The following is a 19,151-nucleotide window of genomic DNA, read 5'->3' as shown; positions in this document are numbered from 1 at the left end:
TAAAAACTGAAAGTGGAGCTGTGGCTCAAAATCAGAGAGCACTAGCCTTGAGAAAAAAGCCCAGGGACACTGCCTAGGCCCTGAGTTCAAGCCCCACAACCAACAAAATTAAAAATAAAAAGGAGGAAAATAGATTTTATTAGTAATTTACTACAACCCCCCCCCCCCCATTTGTTTGTCCAAGACTGGAACTCAAACTCTGTATTTCTTTTGCTCACTGGCTGGCACTCCCACCAGAGCCATGCGTCCAACTCCACAGCTAGATTCCCAATCTCAATTTTTCTTTAAGACAGAAACTTGCATATATAGTCTGTCATTGGGAGCCATTGGTGTTTGCAAACAAGTTGGTAAAAAAGCTACTTTTATCTAGTAGAAAAAATAATGCCAATGCTTAATACTAATAAACTCTCAGAAGTGTTGGGGTTGTCCTTAATGGTATTTCTTAAATTTTTTGAAGTAGGATTTCTTGACATTGTTTTTTAGTGTTCTAGCATAAGTTTAGTATTTTGCACTCTGTTAGAGTGTAGTTGTATCACAGAAGAATTGCTCTGGGTTGGTTAGCTTCTGTAAAAGCTTAAATTTTCTCTTCAATAATCCTGTCAGCAGTTTTTCTATTTTATGTTTATTTCTTACAATATAATAAGAGGATTTACTTTTGAATTTTTTTCAAGTTTAATTTATAATGGCAATCCCTAGGCTTTGATGTGTGAAATATTCTATTGCTATTAATTTGTAAGTTGCTTTTAAGTTTTTTAGTTCTTTCCCAAAGAATTGGCCATTGAGTCTTAAGTATTTTCATCAAAGTGATAATTCTGTAGTTACTGTGTTACTGGTCATTATGTTGACACTTTGAATTTTTCATTTGTATCTACTAGAATATAATTTTATATAATCATATCCTCCTAGTGATTTGTAGTACAGTCACAATAACTTTAAATTCTTCATTTTTGGATAATTTTTAGATACATTTGAGGGAAGAGGAGTCTTACCCATTTACTTTCAGCATATGGAACATATGAAACATATGAAAAACAAAATAAAAGTAAATTTTTACTTGTTTTCTCCTAAAAGTCTTCTTTGCAGAATTTATTAAATAGATAGTAGTTTTTAAATTTTTATTATTTTGAAAGCAGATATGTATTATTTAGACTTATTGTCATTAACTAGTTGAAAGTTCACTTGCTGTCCTTTCATATTTCATTTATTTGAGGGTTTTTTCCCTTGCAGTTCTTTTGTTTAAGTACTTCACACTTGCTAGAAGGCATTCTACTGTTGAGCCATACCCTCAGCTCCTCCAAGTCATTTTTTTTTAAGTTCATATTTATTTATGTCAACCAGCACTTTTCCCACTGTTGTTCAGGTGATCCTTTGTGCACTACTCAATTCATCTTCATATATTAAAGTTGCACAGAATTATGCTTTTCAAATATATACTTGTATGTAGTTAGTGTATTTACACCTTTCTATATTGTCAATTTTCAGCACTTCGAAAGATAATGTTTTGTTGCCTTCTAGAATCTGCTGAAAATTCTGGTGTTTTTCATTCTTCTATAAGGGTGTGTGAGTGTGTATGTGTGTGTGTGCGTGCGCGCATGTACGCACGTGTGTGTGTGTGTGTGCGCGCGTGCGTGCGTGCGTGCGTGTGCTCACACAAGCGCTGCTCTTAGAGCCTGAACTCAGGTTTTGGGCACTGTCTCTGAGCTTTTTTGTTTAAGGATAATGCTCTACCACTTGAACCACAGCTCTACTTCAGCTTTTTTTGGTGGTTAATTGGAGATGAGTCTTTTTTGCCCAGGCTGGCTTTGAACTGCGATCCTTAGATCTCCTCCTCCTGAGTAACTAAACTAGTAACTAAACTACAAATTTGAGCCAGCAGCACCCAGCTTTATAAATTATCTTCTCTGTAATAACTAAACTTCTTAAACCCCCTATTTGTGGTTTTATTTTTATGTTTTAGAATTTTAAGGAATATATTTATATGCATGATATAGTTTTTTTATTTAGGTCTTAGTGTACTTTTTTTTTTTCCGGTAGTGGGTCTTGACCTGTGGGCCCGAGCACTGTCCCTGAGCTCTTCAGCTCAAGGTGAGCGCTCTACCACTTGAGTCACAGCTTCACTTCTGGTTTTCTAGTGGTGCATTGGCCATAAGAGTCACTTCCCTGCCCGGGCTGGCTTTGAACCGTGATCCTCAGATCTCAGCCTCCTAAGAAGCTAGAATTACAGGTGTGAGCCACTAACACCTGGCTAGTGTATGTTCTTAAGTTCTTGTTTTGAATTTCAGTTTCTTTAAAAATGTTCCTTTTTGCCTTTCCCTTTTTGTCCTCTAACCCACCCCCTTTTTTTGTTTGCTTCTTTTGTCGGTTGAGGGGCTTGAACTCAGGCCTGGATGCTCTACCGTATAAGCTCTTTTGCTCAAGTCTAACCCTCTGCCACTTTGAGCCATAGCACCATTTCCAGTTTTCTGGTGGTTAATTGAAGATAAGAGCATCATGGACTTTGCTACTTGGTCTGGCTTCTAACTGTGATCTTCAGATCTCAGCCTCCTGCCTAGCTAGGATTATAGTCAGGAGCCTGTAATTACAGACAGCTAGCTCGACATGTCCCCCTTTTGTGAAATGTTTCTTAGCTTAGTGTGTATCCTCTCTTTTCTCTTACCCTTTTTTCCCATATTTTGCATTTCTTCTTTGACTTGCTGCAATTTCCTCTGGTTGTTCTATTATACTCATCAGGGTTTTCGCCAGGTGTGTTGTTTGATATTTAGCTTATTAGTTGGATTTTTACTTTAATGCTTTTCATTTATATTTTGTGATTACTTTTAAGAACATTTATAATCTCTTAGAACAATTTTAATATATTTATCAGGTGTTTCAAATTCTTCTTAGCTTGTTAAAGATAAATTCTTGCATTTGGGGGGGGGTCTGGTCGTGGGGCCTAAATTCTGGGCCTAGGCGCTGTCCCTCAGCTCTTCAGCTCAAGGCTAGCACTCTACCACTTGAGCCACAGCGCCACTTCCAGCTTTTTTCTTTTTACTTATGTGGTGCTGAGGAATCAAACCTAGGGCCTCATGCATACAAGGCAAGCGCTCTACCACTGAGCCACCTTCCCAGCTCCAAATTCTTGCATTTTTTAACATCTGTAGAATGCTTAGTAACAGCCTATATTCTCAGGATTTGTAATTTGACAGTGAGCTATATGAGACATAGCAGCCATATTTTCTGTAGGAGTTTGTAATCCCTGGACTGTTCAACTTAGTTTTTTCTTTTTACTTTCCAAAGAGGTCATGGGAATTTAGATAGTTTTCAAATATCAAATTCTTAGAATGAGGATCTTGGACATATGCTTGTAGTATGAATGTAGAATTCTTACCAGAATGTGGGTCAGGTCTGGGCCTTTAGCTATTCTCGTGTGATTTTTCACCCCCAGTAATGTCTCAGGGTACATAATGAACTTCCTATCAATCAAGCCTTTAATACCAGTCCTCAGGAAGCCAAAGCAGGAGGATCATGAGTTCCAGGCCAATAGAGTGAGACTGTCTCAGAACACCAAAAAGGTCTTCCTTGTCACTTCCCTGACTGATTAACCAATAAGACTTTCTTGTTACAGCTCTCATTTGGGGTTCTTTCTCTTTCGTATTAATTTTGAATCCATTTTATCTCTTGATTCAAGGTAGACCAGAGTCAGAGTACCTTTGTTCTACAAAAGCTTTGCAAGTGTGAAAGCTGTGGGTAGACTCTGTAGAATAACTAAATATATATAACTAAATATAACTAAAATATATAACTAAATATAACTAAAATATACTGGATTGTAGAGGGAATCCTGCCCTGGCTGGCTTTGAACCATATTCCTTATATCTCAACCACCTGAGTAGCTAGTATAACAGGCATGAGCCACTGGTACTCAGCTACAGTTTTTAAGTTGTTGGGGTGTGTGTGTGTGTGTGTGCGTGTGCGTGCGTGTGTGTGTGTGTGTGTGTGTGTGTGTGTGTGTGTGTGCGTGTGTGTGTTTGCAGTGCAGGCAGGGCCTTGTGCTTGCTAGAACAGATACTCTAATCACTTGAGCCAAACCCCCTAGAATCTTTTTGCCTTTGTTATTTTCTTTTTTTTTTTTGGGTCCAGTTGTGGGGCCTTGAACTCTGGGCCTGGGCACTGTCCCTCAGCTCTTCAGCTCAAGGCTAGCGCTCTACCACTTGAGCCACAGCGCCACTTCTGGCTTTTTTTGCTTATGTGGTGCTGAGGAATCGAACCCAGGGCCTCAGGCATGCAAGGCAAGCGCTCTACCACTGAGCCACCTTCCCAGCCCCCTTTGTTATTTTCAAAGTAAGAGTCTCACTTTATGTGCAGACCATCTGGCTATGCTCCTCCTACTTACGTTTTCCTGTGTTACTGAGGATAACCGGCATGTACCACTGAATTTAGCCATTGAGTAAGATGGAATCTTTCTTGTGCTTTTTTTTTTATTATTATTTTTATGTCGGTTGTGGGGCTTGAACTCTGGGCCTGGGTGCTGTCCCTCAGCTCTTCAGCTCAAGGCAAGTGCTCTAGCACTTGAGCCCACAGCACCACTTCCTAAAATGGAATCTTGACAACTTTTTATGCCTGGACTGGCCTTGAACTATGATCCCCAGGAGGCTGTCTTCCAAGTAGCTCTGATTACAGTTGTATCTCTACTTTCTAAGACTTTCTGGAACAATGTTACTAATTCTTATAGACTGCTAGTTCAGTCTGTTGTAAAACTGAAAGTAAAGTTAGCTATGGTGATCCATTCCTTGTAATCCCAACATCTAACACTTTGGAAGCTGAGTACAGCAATTTTTGGGGGGGTAGAGGGTGGAGGGGTGGATGTGGAGCTTGAACTCTGGGCCTGGGTTCTGTCCAGCTTAAGGCAAGCGTTCTACCACTTGAACCACAGCAGTTCCGGTTTTCTGGTGGTTAATTGTAGGTAAGAGTTTTACGGCTTTTCCTGCCCGGGCTGGCTTTGAACCTTGATCCTCAGATCTCAGACTTCTGAGTAGCTAGAATCCTAGCTACGCTCACCTAGGCGTGAGCCACCAGTGCCCAGCTGGAGTATAGCAATTTTGAGGCCACCAAAAAAATATGAGAAAGACTGGAGCAGGTAATATCTAGTAATGGATGATTTCTTGATAAGAATTTGTTCAGTATTGTCTAAGACTATATAGTCCATTCAGATTTCTAAGATTGTCTCATAAATAGTATAATACTTTAAATCAAGATCCAGAATAAGCCGAGTACCTTGTGGCTCATAACTGTAATCATAGCTACTCAGAAGACTGAGATCCAGTGAAAGCCATCTTGAAAAACAGACTCCTCAAGACACACTTTTAAAACAACCAGCAAACGCTTGGCTAAATATGTGGCTCAAGAAGTAGAACACCAGTTGAGGAATCAAAACTAGTGGGTTTCTCCTTGCTCTCCTTTCTCTTGCAATATAAACATTATAGTATGCTTAAATACAAGTTTTCCTTGTGTTTCTGGTTGAAATTTGCAGACCTCCTTAAATATATGGCTTTAAACCAATTTTTACAGAAACTAGCTATTATCTTCAGATATTACTGTTGGTTATATTCAGTTCCTCTATTTCTCCTAAGGCTATCAAATTTACAAGTACATTGGATGTTTTCATAGTACCCTGCATATGATATATATTCTGTTGCATACTTCCTGTCTGTCTTTTCTTTTTGTTTGTTTAATTCCTATAAACCAATCTGTTGATTCAGATTGTGTGCCTGTTATATTCATCTTCTAAGATTCTTGTTGTTATTGAGTGTTCAGGCTGACCTGGAACTTGATATGCTCCTGCTTCTATCTCCTGAGCTATGTACCCACCACACCTGGCTCATGTACAAAATCTGAAGTGCTAGGAGCTCTTGTTTTATTGTCATTGTTGAATATTAAATATAGAAGCTCTAATACTTTACTTTCATCCTCTGTTAGGCATATGTAGTTGTGATTAGAAATTTTAATCTACTTGGCCTGATCTGAATGCATACATACATACAGCCAAAATTTTCCTATCTACTTTTCAGAGATATTCTGCTTAGCCTCTTAGCCTTCTATCATTCACAGCTTCACAAATTGTGACGATGAGTACCAAAACAAGAAGCCCATCTTAGTTTCATGTCCTCTCTTTTCACTGGATATTTGTTACTTGTCTCTAATGTTGTCCCTTTTTAGCATTAGGAAAGGCTCTGCCTATTCTTCTGTTTCCTAGGAATGGTCCTTACCAAGGCATCTTATGCTAAGCATCTTTTCCAGAATGAACTAGTATCTTCAGGAAAAAGCAGCTGCAGAATTGCAAGCTAATTTTATGGTTCTGCTAAATATTGTGTGTGTGTATTCTCAGGTTTTTGTAGTTATTCTTAATGTTAGGTTGTTCTTGGCTTTCTTTGTAATTTATTTGCTGAGATTACTGGATTATTTATCCTTGTGTTTTCAGTGGCTTACTTTAAAAAAAAAAAATCTGGCACCAAAACACTATCCCTGTAGAGTTACTTTCTTTTCCACTTTCTCTCCTCCTGGCAAACTAGCAATTTTCATTGAGTATTGGACATGTATTCTACCTGATTATAGCAAGTGAATTTTTTATAGCCTTTTAAAGAGGCTTAGTTTTTCCAGGCACTGTAAAGCATGCCTGTAATCCCAGGTACCTGGAAGGCTAGAACAGAAAGATCATGGTGTTAAGCCAGCTGTGGCAATGTAGTGAGATCCTGTCTAAAGCTAAAAAATAATGTAGCTCACACCCTGGGTTCAGTCTCCAGATACCACAAAAATAAAAGCTATGTTTTGTTGGTATATAAATTACTTGACCTTTGTTGGGGCAGAAGAATGGTAATTCTGAGTGCTGCATATCACTTTGTTCGTAATTCAGACACTCCTAGCCTAGATTAGCTTGAAACCATTCAGGACACAGCTCTCCAGTTGCTCTTTGTCTGGCTTGTACATGTACTTTTTGATATTCAGCAGCACTCAAGGGACCTCATGAATATTTCTGGAGTTCATTTTCTCATAGATTCTGTCTATACTCTTTAAGTTACCTTAGCCTCTGAGTGCTGGTCTTTAGGATTTTTTCCCAACTCATGAAACCATCATTTGTCTGCTTGGAATCCCTGTCCCTGTTCTGCAATCTAGGGGATGTGATTCCACAGGAAAACCAGAGCCATCTTAGAGGCCACCATCTGTTTCCCAGTGTTCCAGTGCCTGTTCCAGTTTGCTAAGTTATATATGTCTATATAAGCCTTGATCACTACTGCTTCATCATGGCCAGAAACAAGAAGTCTGCTGTATCATTTTTTTGTTTGTTTTTGTCAGTTATGAGGTTTGAACTCTGTGCCTGGGCACTGGCCCTGAGCTCTTCAGCTCAAGGCTAGCGATCTACCACTTGAGCCACAGCACTTACTTTCTAGCTTTTTCTGTTTATGTGATGCTGAGGAATCGAACCCGGGGCCTCATGCATGCAAAGCAAGCATTCTACCACAGAGCCACTTTCCCAGCCCCTGTGGTATCATTTTTTTTTCTTTTTTCTTTTTTTTTCTTTTGTCAATCATGGGACTTGAACTCTGGGCCTAGGTGCTATCCCTGAGCTCTTCAGCTCAAGGCTAGCACTCTACCACTTGAGCCACAGCACCACTTCAGGTTTTCTGAATTGTTTATTGGAAATAAGAGACTTCACAGACTTTCTTACCCGGGCTGGCTTTGAACCGTGATCCTCAGATATCAGCTTCCTGAGTAGCTAAGATTAGAGGTGTGAGCTACCTGTGTCCGGTTTCTTTTTCAAATTTTGTTATTAGCTAATTCAGATATATAGCAAAAAATTTAACTTACAATGAACACCTATATGATGAATATTTACTGCTTAGAATTGACATTTTGTAACATGTTATCACCTATGTATCCTTTTGTCCATTTATCAATGGTAGTTCTCTTTCCTTTGTGTTTCCTGAAAACTAGTAGCTATAGAGATGTGAGAACTTTGATTTTTCCTCATGAGATGATAAGCCACTTGGAAATTTATTAATTCCCACAGCTGTAGCATATCTGAGATTTAAAAATAAGATTACACTTACTGTTATATTGATTAGTTGAAAGTAGTAAGGACAAGTAGGAGGCCCAGTTTAAAAAGGAGTAGGGTAGCCGGGTGCCAGTGGCGGTTCAAAGCCTGCCTGGGCAGGAAAGTCCATGAAACTCTATCTCCAATGAACCACCATAAAACCGGAAGTGGCGTTGTAGTTCAAGTGGTAGAGCACTAGGCCTTGAGCTGAATTGCTGAGGGACAGCAACCAGGCCCAGAGTTCAAGCCCCATGACCAACCAAAAAAAAAAGAGGAATAGGGTAGTTAGGATGAGTTACAGGGATCTAGTTCCTAGCAACTAGAATGTATACATGTATGTTTTGTTAGTTTGGGAATGTTTATTTTACTCTGTGTGTGTATGCTTGTGTATGTGCATGCGTGCACCAGTCCTGGGGCTAAAAACTCAGGGCCTGGGCACTGTCTTTGAGCTCTTTTTGCTCAGGGCTAGTGCTCTACCCCTTTAACTTCAGCTTTACTTCTAGCTTTTTGGGTGGTTAATTGGAGTTGAGCCTGTAATAGACTTTCCTACCCGGGCTGGCTTTGAACCTTGATCCTCAGATCTCAACCTCCTGAGTAGCTAGGGTAACAGGCATGAGCCAGCAGCACCTGGTTATTTTAGTTTTTTGTTTTTCCAATGTGTGGTCAGCACAGTTTCTGATTATCTTAAAACTGCGACAAATTTGATATGAGGCAAGCAAGCATGGCTTTCATGTAATTGGAATACATCATTTTTAAAGAAAATTTCCTTTGTCATTTTAAAGGTCAATGTGCTAGGGAAATAGAAATATCTGAGCAGACTAATCAACATCCCATAACCAATGCCAGATAGTTATATAGAAAGTGTCTCTGAATCTTTGGGATAAAGAATGAGTGTTTATTGGATGCTGAATTTTCAGTTTTGTTTGGCCCTTTACAGGCTCACCGGAATAGCACAGTGCGCACTGGCTGTGATGTGAATCCCTTCTGTGCATTGTGTGGTTCAGGCAGTGTCAGCACCATGCCTCCTGAAGTCCACTATGAAGCCCCACTGTTGGAACGTCTTTCCCAGTTGGACTCCTGTGTTCATCCTGTGCTTGCATTTCCAGATGGTAAGACTGCAGAATATAAACCTAAGAAGGCTCTAGGTGAAGAAATTGATTCTTATACCTTCTAAAGCTTTCACTTTATTTCAGTGAAGTCTTCTCTTAGAATTTTACAGAAAGGATGCACCAAACAAAGATGCATGCTGAAAGATCATACAAGTGTCTGGGTGTGGAGGAAGAGGGGCAGTTGGCCTCCAGCCTCAGTGTACTTTTAAAAATAGATAAAATAGAACAGGCAGCACTACTCTTGATTGCTGTCTGTGTATAGTACATATGTAGTTACATGACTGTTTTCCTGGGTTCTCAGTGTTGGCATATACTGTCTTCTAAAGTTCACCTACCTAATTCTAACTGTTTCACAATTCTGCCTTTGATTGCATCTGCCCATCTTCCATTTGACTAAAGAAAGGCACTCCTTGCTCATACCAAGTTTCACACGGGTGGTGGCCTGAGAGAAAATCTTGGATAGTTAGATAGTTAGATAAACAAAGGAAACATTAATTAATAAGAGTTTAAGCTTATTAAAGGGATCTCCTAAGCATTAAGGAAAGAAAAATTTGAGGAAATGTGATTGTGGCATAATGATTGAGCACAAACAGGAGAGGATATTAACAAGTTTGTAAAAAGGATTTAAGAGCACCACCTGCTGGCCAGGAAAATCAATGTTTTGATTGCGCTTACCAACCTCTACACATAATGCTACTATAACTTCCCAGCAGGAGGAGGAAGTGAGCATTACAAAACACTCCAGAAAATGGTAGAAAATAATAAGCAGAACTGTCAAGTGAATCATGAAATATCAGAACCTGTTAGGCCTGTCAGCAAAGTCTTTTCATCCACATTTCACTTAGTTGAAGAGATAGTAACTTAAGATGATAGTGGTAATTAGTTTTTATCTTGTTATTTGTCTTTTTTTTTTTTCTTTTCTTCCTTTTTTTTTTTTTTTTTTTTTGTTGTTGTTGTTGTTGTTGTTGGTCATGGGGCTTGAACTCTGGGCCTAGGTGCTGTCTCTGAGCCTGCCTGCTCAAGGCTACCTCTCTACCAGTTGAGCCACAGCACTACTTTTAGTTTTCTGGGTTTTTTGAAGAGTCTCACAGACTTTCCTTCCCAGGCTGGCTTTGAACCATGATCCTCAGATCTCAGCCTCCTGAGGATTACAGGTGTGAGCCACCAGCCCCTGGCTTTGTTATTTATCTTCTCTAATAATAGTGCTTTAGCCTAATTACTAGTTATAGAACATTAGACATCTTCTAGATGAATGGATCTCTATTGTATATACCTAAATACCATATCCCTTTGTTTACTTTCAGGTAATATATCTAGTCTTAAAGTTTATATTTTTAACTAGATATTCTTAATATTCATTTAGGGTGTGGACTTAGACCAGGAGTGTATTTATTACCTAGGGGATTTAGCTGGATTCCTATTCATTTTGTATGTGGCGTGAGCACGTGTGCCAGTACTGGGACTGCTTTAACTCAGGGCCTTACACTCTTACTTGGCTTCTTTGCTCAAGGCTTGACTCTTCCACTTGAGCCACACTTCTACTTCCAGCTTTTTGGTGGTTACTTGTAGATGAGAGTCTTGTGGCTGCTTTCAAAGTGTGATCCTCGGATCTCATCCTATTGAGTAACTACCAGTATCTAGCTTCTTTTTGTTCTTAAGTAGAAATGGTTAAAAGAAAACACAGCAAGTTTCTGGCAAAGTTTTACTACTTTAGTCTCTTGAACACTTTGATGCATCTCTATGCTACTTAATATTTTTAGAGCACAAGGCAATGTTTCATGTGTGATGTTCTATAGTTGAGCCTGCTACCATTTGAAAGCATTGAAGTGATATTAATTCAGTTTATTAGAATTGAGAGATTCATGCCATGCCAGTAATGTAAATAAATGTTCTCATGCCTCCTAAGGCTATGTCATATGTAGATATGTCAAGATGAAATCCCTTGTACAACTAATTGATGCCCCTTAAAAATGTGAGGGATAGGGGAAAAACAAAGGAGGAGGTAAATATACTTATTACCTTACTCATGTAACTGTAACCCCTCTGTACAGTATTTTTACAATAAAAATTATATACAAAAAGTAAGTGAGAGAGCCGGGCGCTGGTGGCTCACGCCTGTAATACTAGCTACTCAGGAGGCTGAGATCTGAGAATCGCGGTTCAAAGCCAGCCCGGGCAGGAGAGACCGTGAGACTCCTATCTCCAATAAACCACCAGAAAACCGGAAGTGGCGCTGTAGCTCAAGTGGTAGAGCGCTCGCCTTGAGCTGAAGAGCTGAGGGACAGCGCCCAGGCCCAGAGTTCAAGCCCCATGACCGACAAAAAAAAAATAAATAAGTGAGAGAGCCAGGCACTGGTGGCTCACACCTGTAATCCTAACTACTCAGGGGCTGAGATCTGAGGATCCCAGTTCAAAACCAGTCTGGGCAGGAAGTCTGTGAGACTCTTACCTCCAATAAATAAACCACCAGAAAACTGAAAGTGGTGCTGTGGCTCAAGCTGTAGGTAACGTCAGCACCCAGGCCCAGAGTTTAAGCCCCACAACTGATTAAAAAAAAAAAAAAATGTGAGGGAAATAATAGCTATGTATATTGTTACACTTCCCCACCCTGAAGAATTTGAGGTATTAGATAAGACAGGAATGACCATTGTGCTTGCTTAAGTTTGTATCTGCAGAAGACAGGAAGTGGAAGCTTAAAGGTTGTGCTAGAATTTTACTAACCACTGCTCATTTTCAAAATGATGAAGAAGCCAGGAAGTAGAGGTATATATATAATAGCCTGGAGTGAGAAAAAAGTGAAGCAAGAGCCCAAGTTCCTTTGTTCAAGAACCGTCTTCTCCCCCCAAGTTGGACACAAAATAAGTACATATAAATAAATTCTTTTTAAATTCTTCTAAAAAACAGAAACTAAAGCTTAACTGATTTTTTTGTTTTCTTTACTATTTAGCCTTCTTAGTTCTCAGGTGTTGCTGTTTACACAGCCAAGCCTCTTACTTCCTCCCCCCCCCCACACACACACACATATAGACTTAATTTTCACATTTGGGAGATCAATAAGAAGGCAAAATCATAATGCATTGCTTATATAATGTATACATAGCCATTGCAAAATAGTGGAGGTAACTTTTCTACTAAAAATGGTGATCTTTCAATATTAAGTCCTCTTTTCAAGCTTCCATTAAATATCCTGGATCAGCCTCACTGTCAGACTGCTCTACAGCCAAATGCTGCTTGAGCTTCTGAACCACAATTAGGTTTCAGTTGTACAGTCTTTAGGTGAGCTGTGTCAAATAGAAGCACAGTTTCACAATTTAACATGTGGCAAATGTTTGTTGATATTAAAACAGTCTTGGTGCTTAAAGGTACTGCCTTACCTACTTGAATAGTCAAAATCAGTTCAAAGACAGCCCTGGCAGGAAAGTTTGTGAGACTCTTATCTCCAGTTAATCATAGAAAAAGCCAAAAGTGGTACTGTAGCTCAGGTGGTAGCTGTGAGCAAAAGGAGCTTAAGGACAGCACCCAGGACCAGAAAGAAAAAAAAAAATTGGGCTGGAAATGTGGCTTAGTTGTAGTGTTTGCCTAGCATGCATGAACCCCTAGGTTCAAGTCTGTGTATGTGCACCACATATACAGAAAAGGCCGGAAGTGGCACTGTGGCCACGTAAGCAAAAAGAAGTTCAGGGACAATGCTTAGGCCCTGAGTTCAAGCCTTATTCTGCAGAGTCCTCTTTGAGAAAAACATTCTTTTTTTGTTTTGTTTTCTGTTGGTCATGGGGTTTGAACTCATGGCTGGGCACTGACCCTGAGTTTTTTCGCTCAAGGCTAGCACTTTGAGCCACAGCACCACCTCTGGTTTCCTGGTGGTTAATTGGAGATGAAAATCTGCATAGACTTTCCTGCCCGGGCTGGCTTCACACTGATCCTCAGATCTCAGCCTCCTGAGTAGTTAGGATTACAGGTGGGAGCCACCAGTGCCTGGCTTAGAAAAATATTCCTTATTCTTCATTTCATTGGCATTAATTTTAGAAATATTAGACTTCACCACAAAAATCAAACCCATTTCCTAAGGTCAGTGAATGTTCTCATAGCTAGGAATATGTCCTTTAAGATTATAATCTTCAGGGCCTGGGAAGGTGGCTCAGTGATAGAGTGCTTGCCTTGTATGTATGAGGCCCTGGGTTCCATTCCTCAGCACCAAATAAGCAGAAAAGGCCAGCAATGGTGCCGTGACTCAAGTGGTAGAGCACTAGCCTTGAGGTGAAGAGTTGAGGGACAGCGCCCAGATTCAGAGTTCAGGCCCCCCACATCTGACAAAAAATAAAAAAGATTATAATCATCGGATTTGTTTTCTATCTAAAATGTGTAACTGCTTTACATCATAGACTTATTGTAAAGATTTGGTAGACACACAATGCTTAAAGTATATTTGGCCCTATGGGCCAAAACCCTGTAAATACCTAAAAAATATATATATATGTATGTATGTATGTATATATATAATATATACATAAATATATATGTACATATATATATATAAAAGGGAAGGTTTACAGTAGTTGGGAAAAAAGGCATTATATCAGTAATACAATTATTTTTGAAAGGTAAGAAACATAGGATAAAGGAAACAGTAACATAAAGCACGTGCAAATAAATGTAAGATCCAGTGGAATAGGAGCTATTTAGAGGAAGTTTTTCATCTGGAATTAAAGGGGATAAAGGGTAGAATTTAGGCAGTAGTCTGGGTGATAAATTTGGACTTGCTTTGAAATAGGGTTTTTCCTTCTCATATTCCTAATCCTTAGCACTAATGCCTTCTACCATCCAGTAGTGAAATGTTGGCCTTTTGGTCAAAACGTTGGCAAGCTTTGCATGACCAAGGAAAGTAGACTCGTACCTATATCCATGGTGATAATAAAATGTGAGAAAATTGGACACATAAAAAGGAAAATCTAGCCAGGTACCCAGTTGGCTCATACCTGTAATCCTAGCTACTCAGGAGGTTGAGATCTGAGGGTTATGGTTCAAAGCCAGCCTGGGCACAAAAGTCAGTGAGACTCATCTCCAATTAACTACCAAAATGCCAGAAGTGTGGGTCTGTGGCAAATAAAACAATCTCTGTTTGTAGATAGAAGTGTATTTTTAATTTACTTGTATATATGCATATAACATATATATATATATATATATATATATATATATATATATATATATATATATATATACACACACACAGTGAACAAACTATAAATCAGAAGTTAAACAAGATCACAAGATACAAGATCATTATGCTAAAATTTACTGTACTTCTGTATTTGCAGTAGATAAGTTGATAAAAAGGACTTGGTATGTGCAAGATTCTGGGTTTGTTATTTTATAGCAGCATCAAAAACCATGAAATGCTTCAGGATTACCTCAGCAAAACTAGGCATATAGAACTTGCTTATTGAGAAATATAAAACACTTGAGAGAAAAACATTAAAGAAAACTTTAATGAATGAGGACAGCTGCCATGGTCTTGAATGAACTTAATATGCACAGCATTTCTCCCCATCCTACTCCATAGCGTTAGTGCAGTGCCACAAATTGAAAGGATAAAAATTAGATGCCAGCCGGGCACCAGTGGCTCACGCCTGTAATCCTAGCTACTCAGGAGGCTGAGATGTGAGGATCACTGTTCAAAGCCAGCCTGGGCAGGAAAGTCCATGAGACTTATCCCCAATAAACCACTAAAAAACTGGAAGTGGTGTGCTGGCTCAAGTGATACAGTGCTAGCCTTGAGTTGAAGAGCTCAGGGACAGCACCCAGGCCCAGAGTTCAAGCCCCATGATTGACCCCCTCCCCCCCAAAAAAAAAAAATTAAATTGCCTACAAGAAAAATGACTGGGGAAAAACATGGTCTTGAGTCCAAAAATTATTTTTCTTTTTTTTTTTTTTGGGTCCGGTCATGGGGCCTGAACTCTGGGCCTGGGCACTGTCCCTCAGCTCTTCAGCTCAAGGCTAGCGCTCTACCACTTGAGCCACAGCGCCACTTCCGGCTTTTTTCTTTTTGCTTATGTGGTGCTGAGGAATCGAACCCAGGGCCTCTGGCATGCAAGGCATGCGCTCTACCACTGAGCCACCTTCCCAGCCCCAAAAATTATTTTTCTAAGGAAATTTTATTTTTATTTTTGCCAGTCCTGGAACTTGAACTCAGAGCCTGGGTGCTATCCCTGAGCTTCTTTGTACTCAAGGTTAGCACTCTACTACTTGAGCCACAGCACAATTACAGCTTTTTCTAAGTGGTTTGTTGGAGATAAGAGGCTCATGGACTTTATTGCCCAGGCTGGCTTTGAACTGCAATGCTTAGTTCTCAACCTCCTGACTAACTAGGATTATATGCGTTAGCCACTGCAGCCTGGCTCTAAGAAAATTTTTTCATACTATGACTGAATGACATACATATTCTTAGGAAAATAAAAATGAATCTAGAAGCTGGGCACTGGTGGCTCACACCTATAATCCTAGCTACTCAGGAAGCTGAAATATGAAGAAGGTTATTCAGAGCCAGCCCAGGCACACAAATCCTCAAACACAACTTACCTAGGTGTTTCAGATCAGTCTGGGTGGCAGTGAAACCTTGTCTCAAAAAAACCAAACCCAAACAACAACAACAAAAAAATCTAGTGTTATCTTGAGTGCTAGGAGTTGAACCCAGAGCCTTTTACGTATGTTAGGTAAGCACTCTACCACTGAGCATCTGTCTAGACTTGTTCTACTTCTTTGCTTGGTGCTTAATTGGAGATGAGTCTCACAAACGTTCTGACCTGGCTTTGAACCTCAATGCTTAATTCTCAGCCTCCTGAGTAGCTATGATTACAAACATGAGCTGCTGGTGCCCAGCCAGCCTGTGTAAACTGTTAATAAATACTTGCTAATAAGTATATCTTGATTAACTTTATACTGTTAGAAAGAAGCAGAGTTAAGTCTCTAGATGGAAATAGTTTTATTATTGTCAAACCAATAAAGTTACTAAGCTTAGGAGGGAAATTCAGGAAAAAGAGTATCTCCTGTCTGGAGTCTTTAACTCATTTCCTGAATGAAGAGCAGAAAATGTTTCTCTTCCATTTCTACCTACTTTGACCCTGTTATACTAAAATCCTTGCTAAAAGAAAAACCAGCTCCCTTCATTCTAAAGATGTTCAGTATTTCTCTCCTCACTGCTCCCTAATTTGACAATAAAAGGAAGAGTGAATTGATTTTGAACAGAATGATGTTCAGTATAGTTCTCATAAATGGGAGGAGTGGGGCTGGGAAGGTGGCTCAGTGGTAGACCGCTTGCCTTGCATGCCTGAGGCCCTGGGTTCGATTCCTCAGCACCACATAAGCAAAAAGAAAAAAGCCAGAAGTGGCGCTATGACTCAAGTGGTAGAGTGCTAGCCTTGAGCTGAAGAGCTGAGGGACAGCGCCCAGGCCCAGAGTTCAGGCCTCTGGACTGGACCCCCAAAAAAAAAAAAAATGGGAGGAGTGTGGCACACACACTGCTGAGGTAGGTGAATCATGTGTTTGAGGCCAGACTGACTTACATAATCATACCCTATGTCAATTTTTAACAAAAAGGTTACATAGATGGATCTTCCAGTGATAGTTCCTGTCCTTGCCAGTATCCAGCCACTGGTCAAATCAAAGAGGAGTGTGAAATAGTAAACACCCCTCACTGCCAGGAGCCCAGGGGCCACATGGTGGGACTAACCTTCAGTGTTCTGTTTCTTGCAGATGTTCCCACGGGCTTGCACTTCCAGAGCATGCTGAAAACTCAGTGGCAGAACAAGCCTTTTGACAAGATTAGACCTCCCAAGAAGTTTTCACTTAAGCACAGAGCACCCATGCCAGGCAGTCTGCCAGATCCAACTCGTAAAGACAGGCACAAGTTGGTCAGCTCCTTCCTAACAACAGCCAGTAAGTTTCAGAGACCTGGGGAGTCTTCCAGAGGCCCAGATGCTCTTTATTCATTCTTTAAAAAGTTCTCATTATTGGTTTGCCATGCCAGTGTGTTGGGGCTGGGCAAGACACACATTAATTCACCTTATAGTCTTATTACTACTTGTCTGAAATGCTCTCTGATAGACTTTGGAAGTGGTTTTAAACTCCATGAATCTTGGGACTCCATCTGAAATGCTCAGTGAACAGCCAGCAGTGGCCTGGCATTTGACCTATCTTTGCACAGATCGTATTCTGGTTGTGATTCCTAGTACCAGCTATTGTGCTGTTTACTAGAAAAACTTTAGTCCCAAAGAAATATCCTGCTGCCCTGGGTATATATAGTATTGGCCTAGAGAGAACATAAGAACTCAAAACGCAAGGAAAGCTTTGAGACAAGATATTTCACAGCTCTTTTTCTGTTCCCCTCCTCAGAGCTGTCCCATCACCAAACCCGGCTTGACAGGACCCACAGGCAGCACTTAGACGATGTGGGGGCCGTGCCCATGGTAGAGCGAGTGACAGCGCCAAAAGCAGAGCGCTTGCTCAATCCACCAACACCTGTGCATGACCCAAACCACAGCAAAATGAGATTGCGAGACCATTCATCTGAGAAAAGTGAAGGTAGGGCCAGGCCTGGCATCTCTACCTGCATTTGTACCTGCTCACAGCTTTCTGGGGCAGCCCAGATTTCTCTTAATTGCCCCTCAGCTTTGTACTTCGCTTTCTAGGAAGGCAAAGCAGCGGGGTGCTACTGCTTCTAGATGCAGGTCATTTCTTACTGCTGCAGCAACCTCTGCCCGGCCCCCTACTTCCCAGCAACCAGTTTGCTTCACCTTTTTATCCTCTAGGCTTAGGAAGCATTTTTACCTTTAGTGTGAATTGCTAGCATTCCTAGTGAATGTTAGAAATAGAACTGGTTAAGATAGCCATGTGTTTCTCTCTTTTCTGTTGACTTCTGCAGTGTTGAAGCATCACACAGACACAAGCAGTTCAGGCTACTTGGCGGCCACCCACCATTCACCACATAGTCCCTTGGTGCGACAGCTTTCCACCTCATCAGACACATCTGCACCTACCAGCTCTAGTTCACAGGCCACAGCCAGCACATCTGTAAGTACCTATATAAACTTGTCCTCTGCAGGCTTCTACTGGTCACTCGGGAATATGAAAGACAGTGTCAAGGGTGGGATTAGAAGCTTCAGGTATTTACACAAACTGAATTTTAAGCCAAAATAGTGATACTTGACCCCCTGTTGCAGTGTTGTCAGCAGAGGTGGGTTTCCACGGAGTCATCAATAGGAAGCTAGATATAGAAACAGGGGCAGGCCTTTTGTTTTGTTTTAATTTCAGTGCTGAGGATAGGCCCAGAGCTTGTACATGCTGCCAGCTCTGGAGGCAGACTCTGTGGGACTAAATTTCACATCAGACTTCACACAGTACCATAGCTGTGGTCCTATTTAGCCAAAAAAAAAAAAAGTAAATCTTAAGAGGAGAGATAAAGGAGAGATATCTATAGGTATTCACGACACCAATTAATACCTTTGCACTCTACTAGTGAGTGGTGGTAGTGTTAAGAATGGACATTTAAGCCAGGCACTAGTGGCTCACACCTGTCATCCTAGCTACTTAGGAGGCTGAGATCTTGAGGATTGCAGTTCAGAGATAGCCCAGGCAGAAAAATCCATGAGCCTCTTATCTCCAGTTAACCTCCAGAAAACTGGAAGTGGCACTGTGGCTTAAATTGGTAGAGTGCTATCTTGAGCAGAAAATAAAAGGATGAACATTAGAGTTAAGGGCATTGTAAGAAATGGGAGACGGCATATACTTTCAGGTATGCAGAACAGAATTGTAAGTCTAAGAGCTTATTGTGTCAATACTTAAATGGCCATTTGAGACACTCCTTCCCCCCAGCCTCTACTTTGTCAGTACCAAACTATCTAAGAAGCTGTTTGCACAGCCATTCCAGACACATTTTCATTAACTTCATCTTTTTGTTGTTGTTGTTGTTGTTGTTG

General features: G+C 40.4%; 1 protein-coding gene across 8 annotated transcripts in view; it reads left to right on the top strand.

Annotated features, from left to right (window-relative positions):
* The window catches only part of Kansl1 (KAT8 regulatory NSL complex subunit 1), a 147,395-nt gene that overhangs the window by 118,195 nt on the left and 10,049 nt on the right, over positions 1-19,151 (top strand). For 7 of the 8 annotated variants that reach the window (XM_070027682.1, XM_070027685.1, XM_070027683.1 and 4 more), the window contains 4 exons: positions 9,006-9,177; positions 16,930-17,112; positions 17,569-17,757; positions 18,098-18,246. In XM_070027682.1, the coding sequence (XP_069883783.1) occupies positions 9,006-9,177; positions 16,930-17,112; positions 17,569-17,757; positions 18,098-18,246 (693 nt within the window). The remainder of the gene's footprint in view (positions 1-9,005; positions 9,178-16,929; positions 17,113-17,568; positions 17,758-18,097; positions 18,247-19,151) is intronic. The other variant, XM_070027689.1, reaches the window with a different exon arrangement.

The sequence above is a fragment of the Dipodomys merriami genome, unplaced genomic scaffold, assembly GCF_024711535.1.
Source record: "Dipodomys merriami isolate MVZ:Mamm:240054 unplaced genomic scaffold, mDipMer1.0.p SCAF_19, whole genome shotgun sequence".
Taxonomy (NCBI): domain Eukaryota; kingdom Metazoa; phylum Chordata; class Mammalia; order Rodentia; family Heteromyidae; genus Dipodomys; species Dipodomys merriami.
The sequence above is the reverse complement of the archived record's forward strand: the minus strand, read 5'-3'. Positions and strand labels throughout refer to the sequence as shown.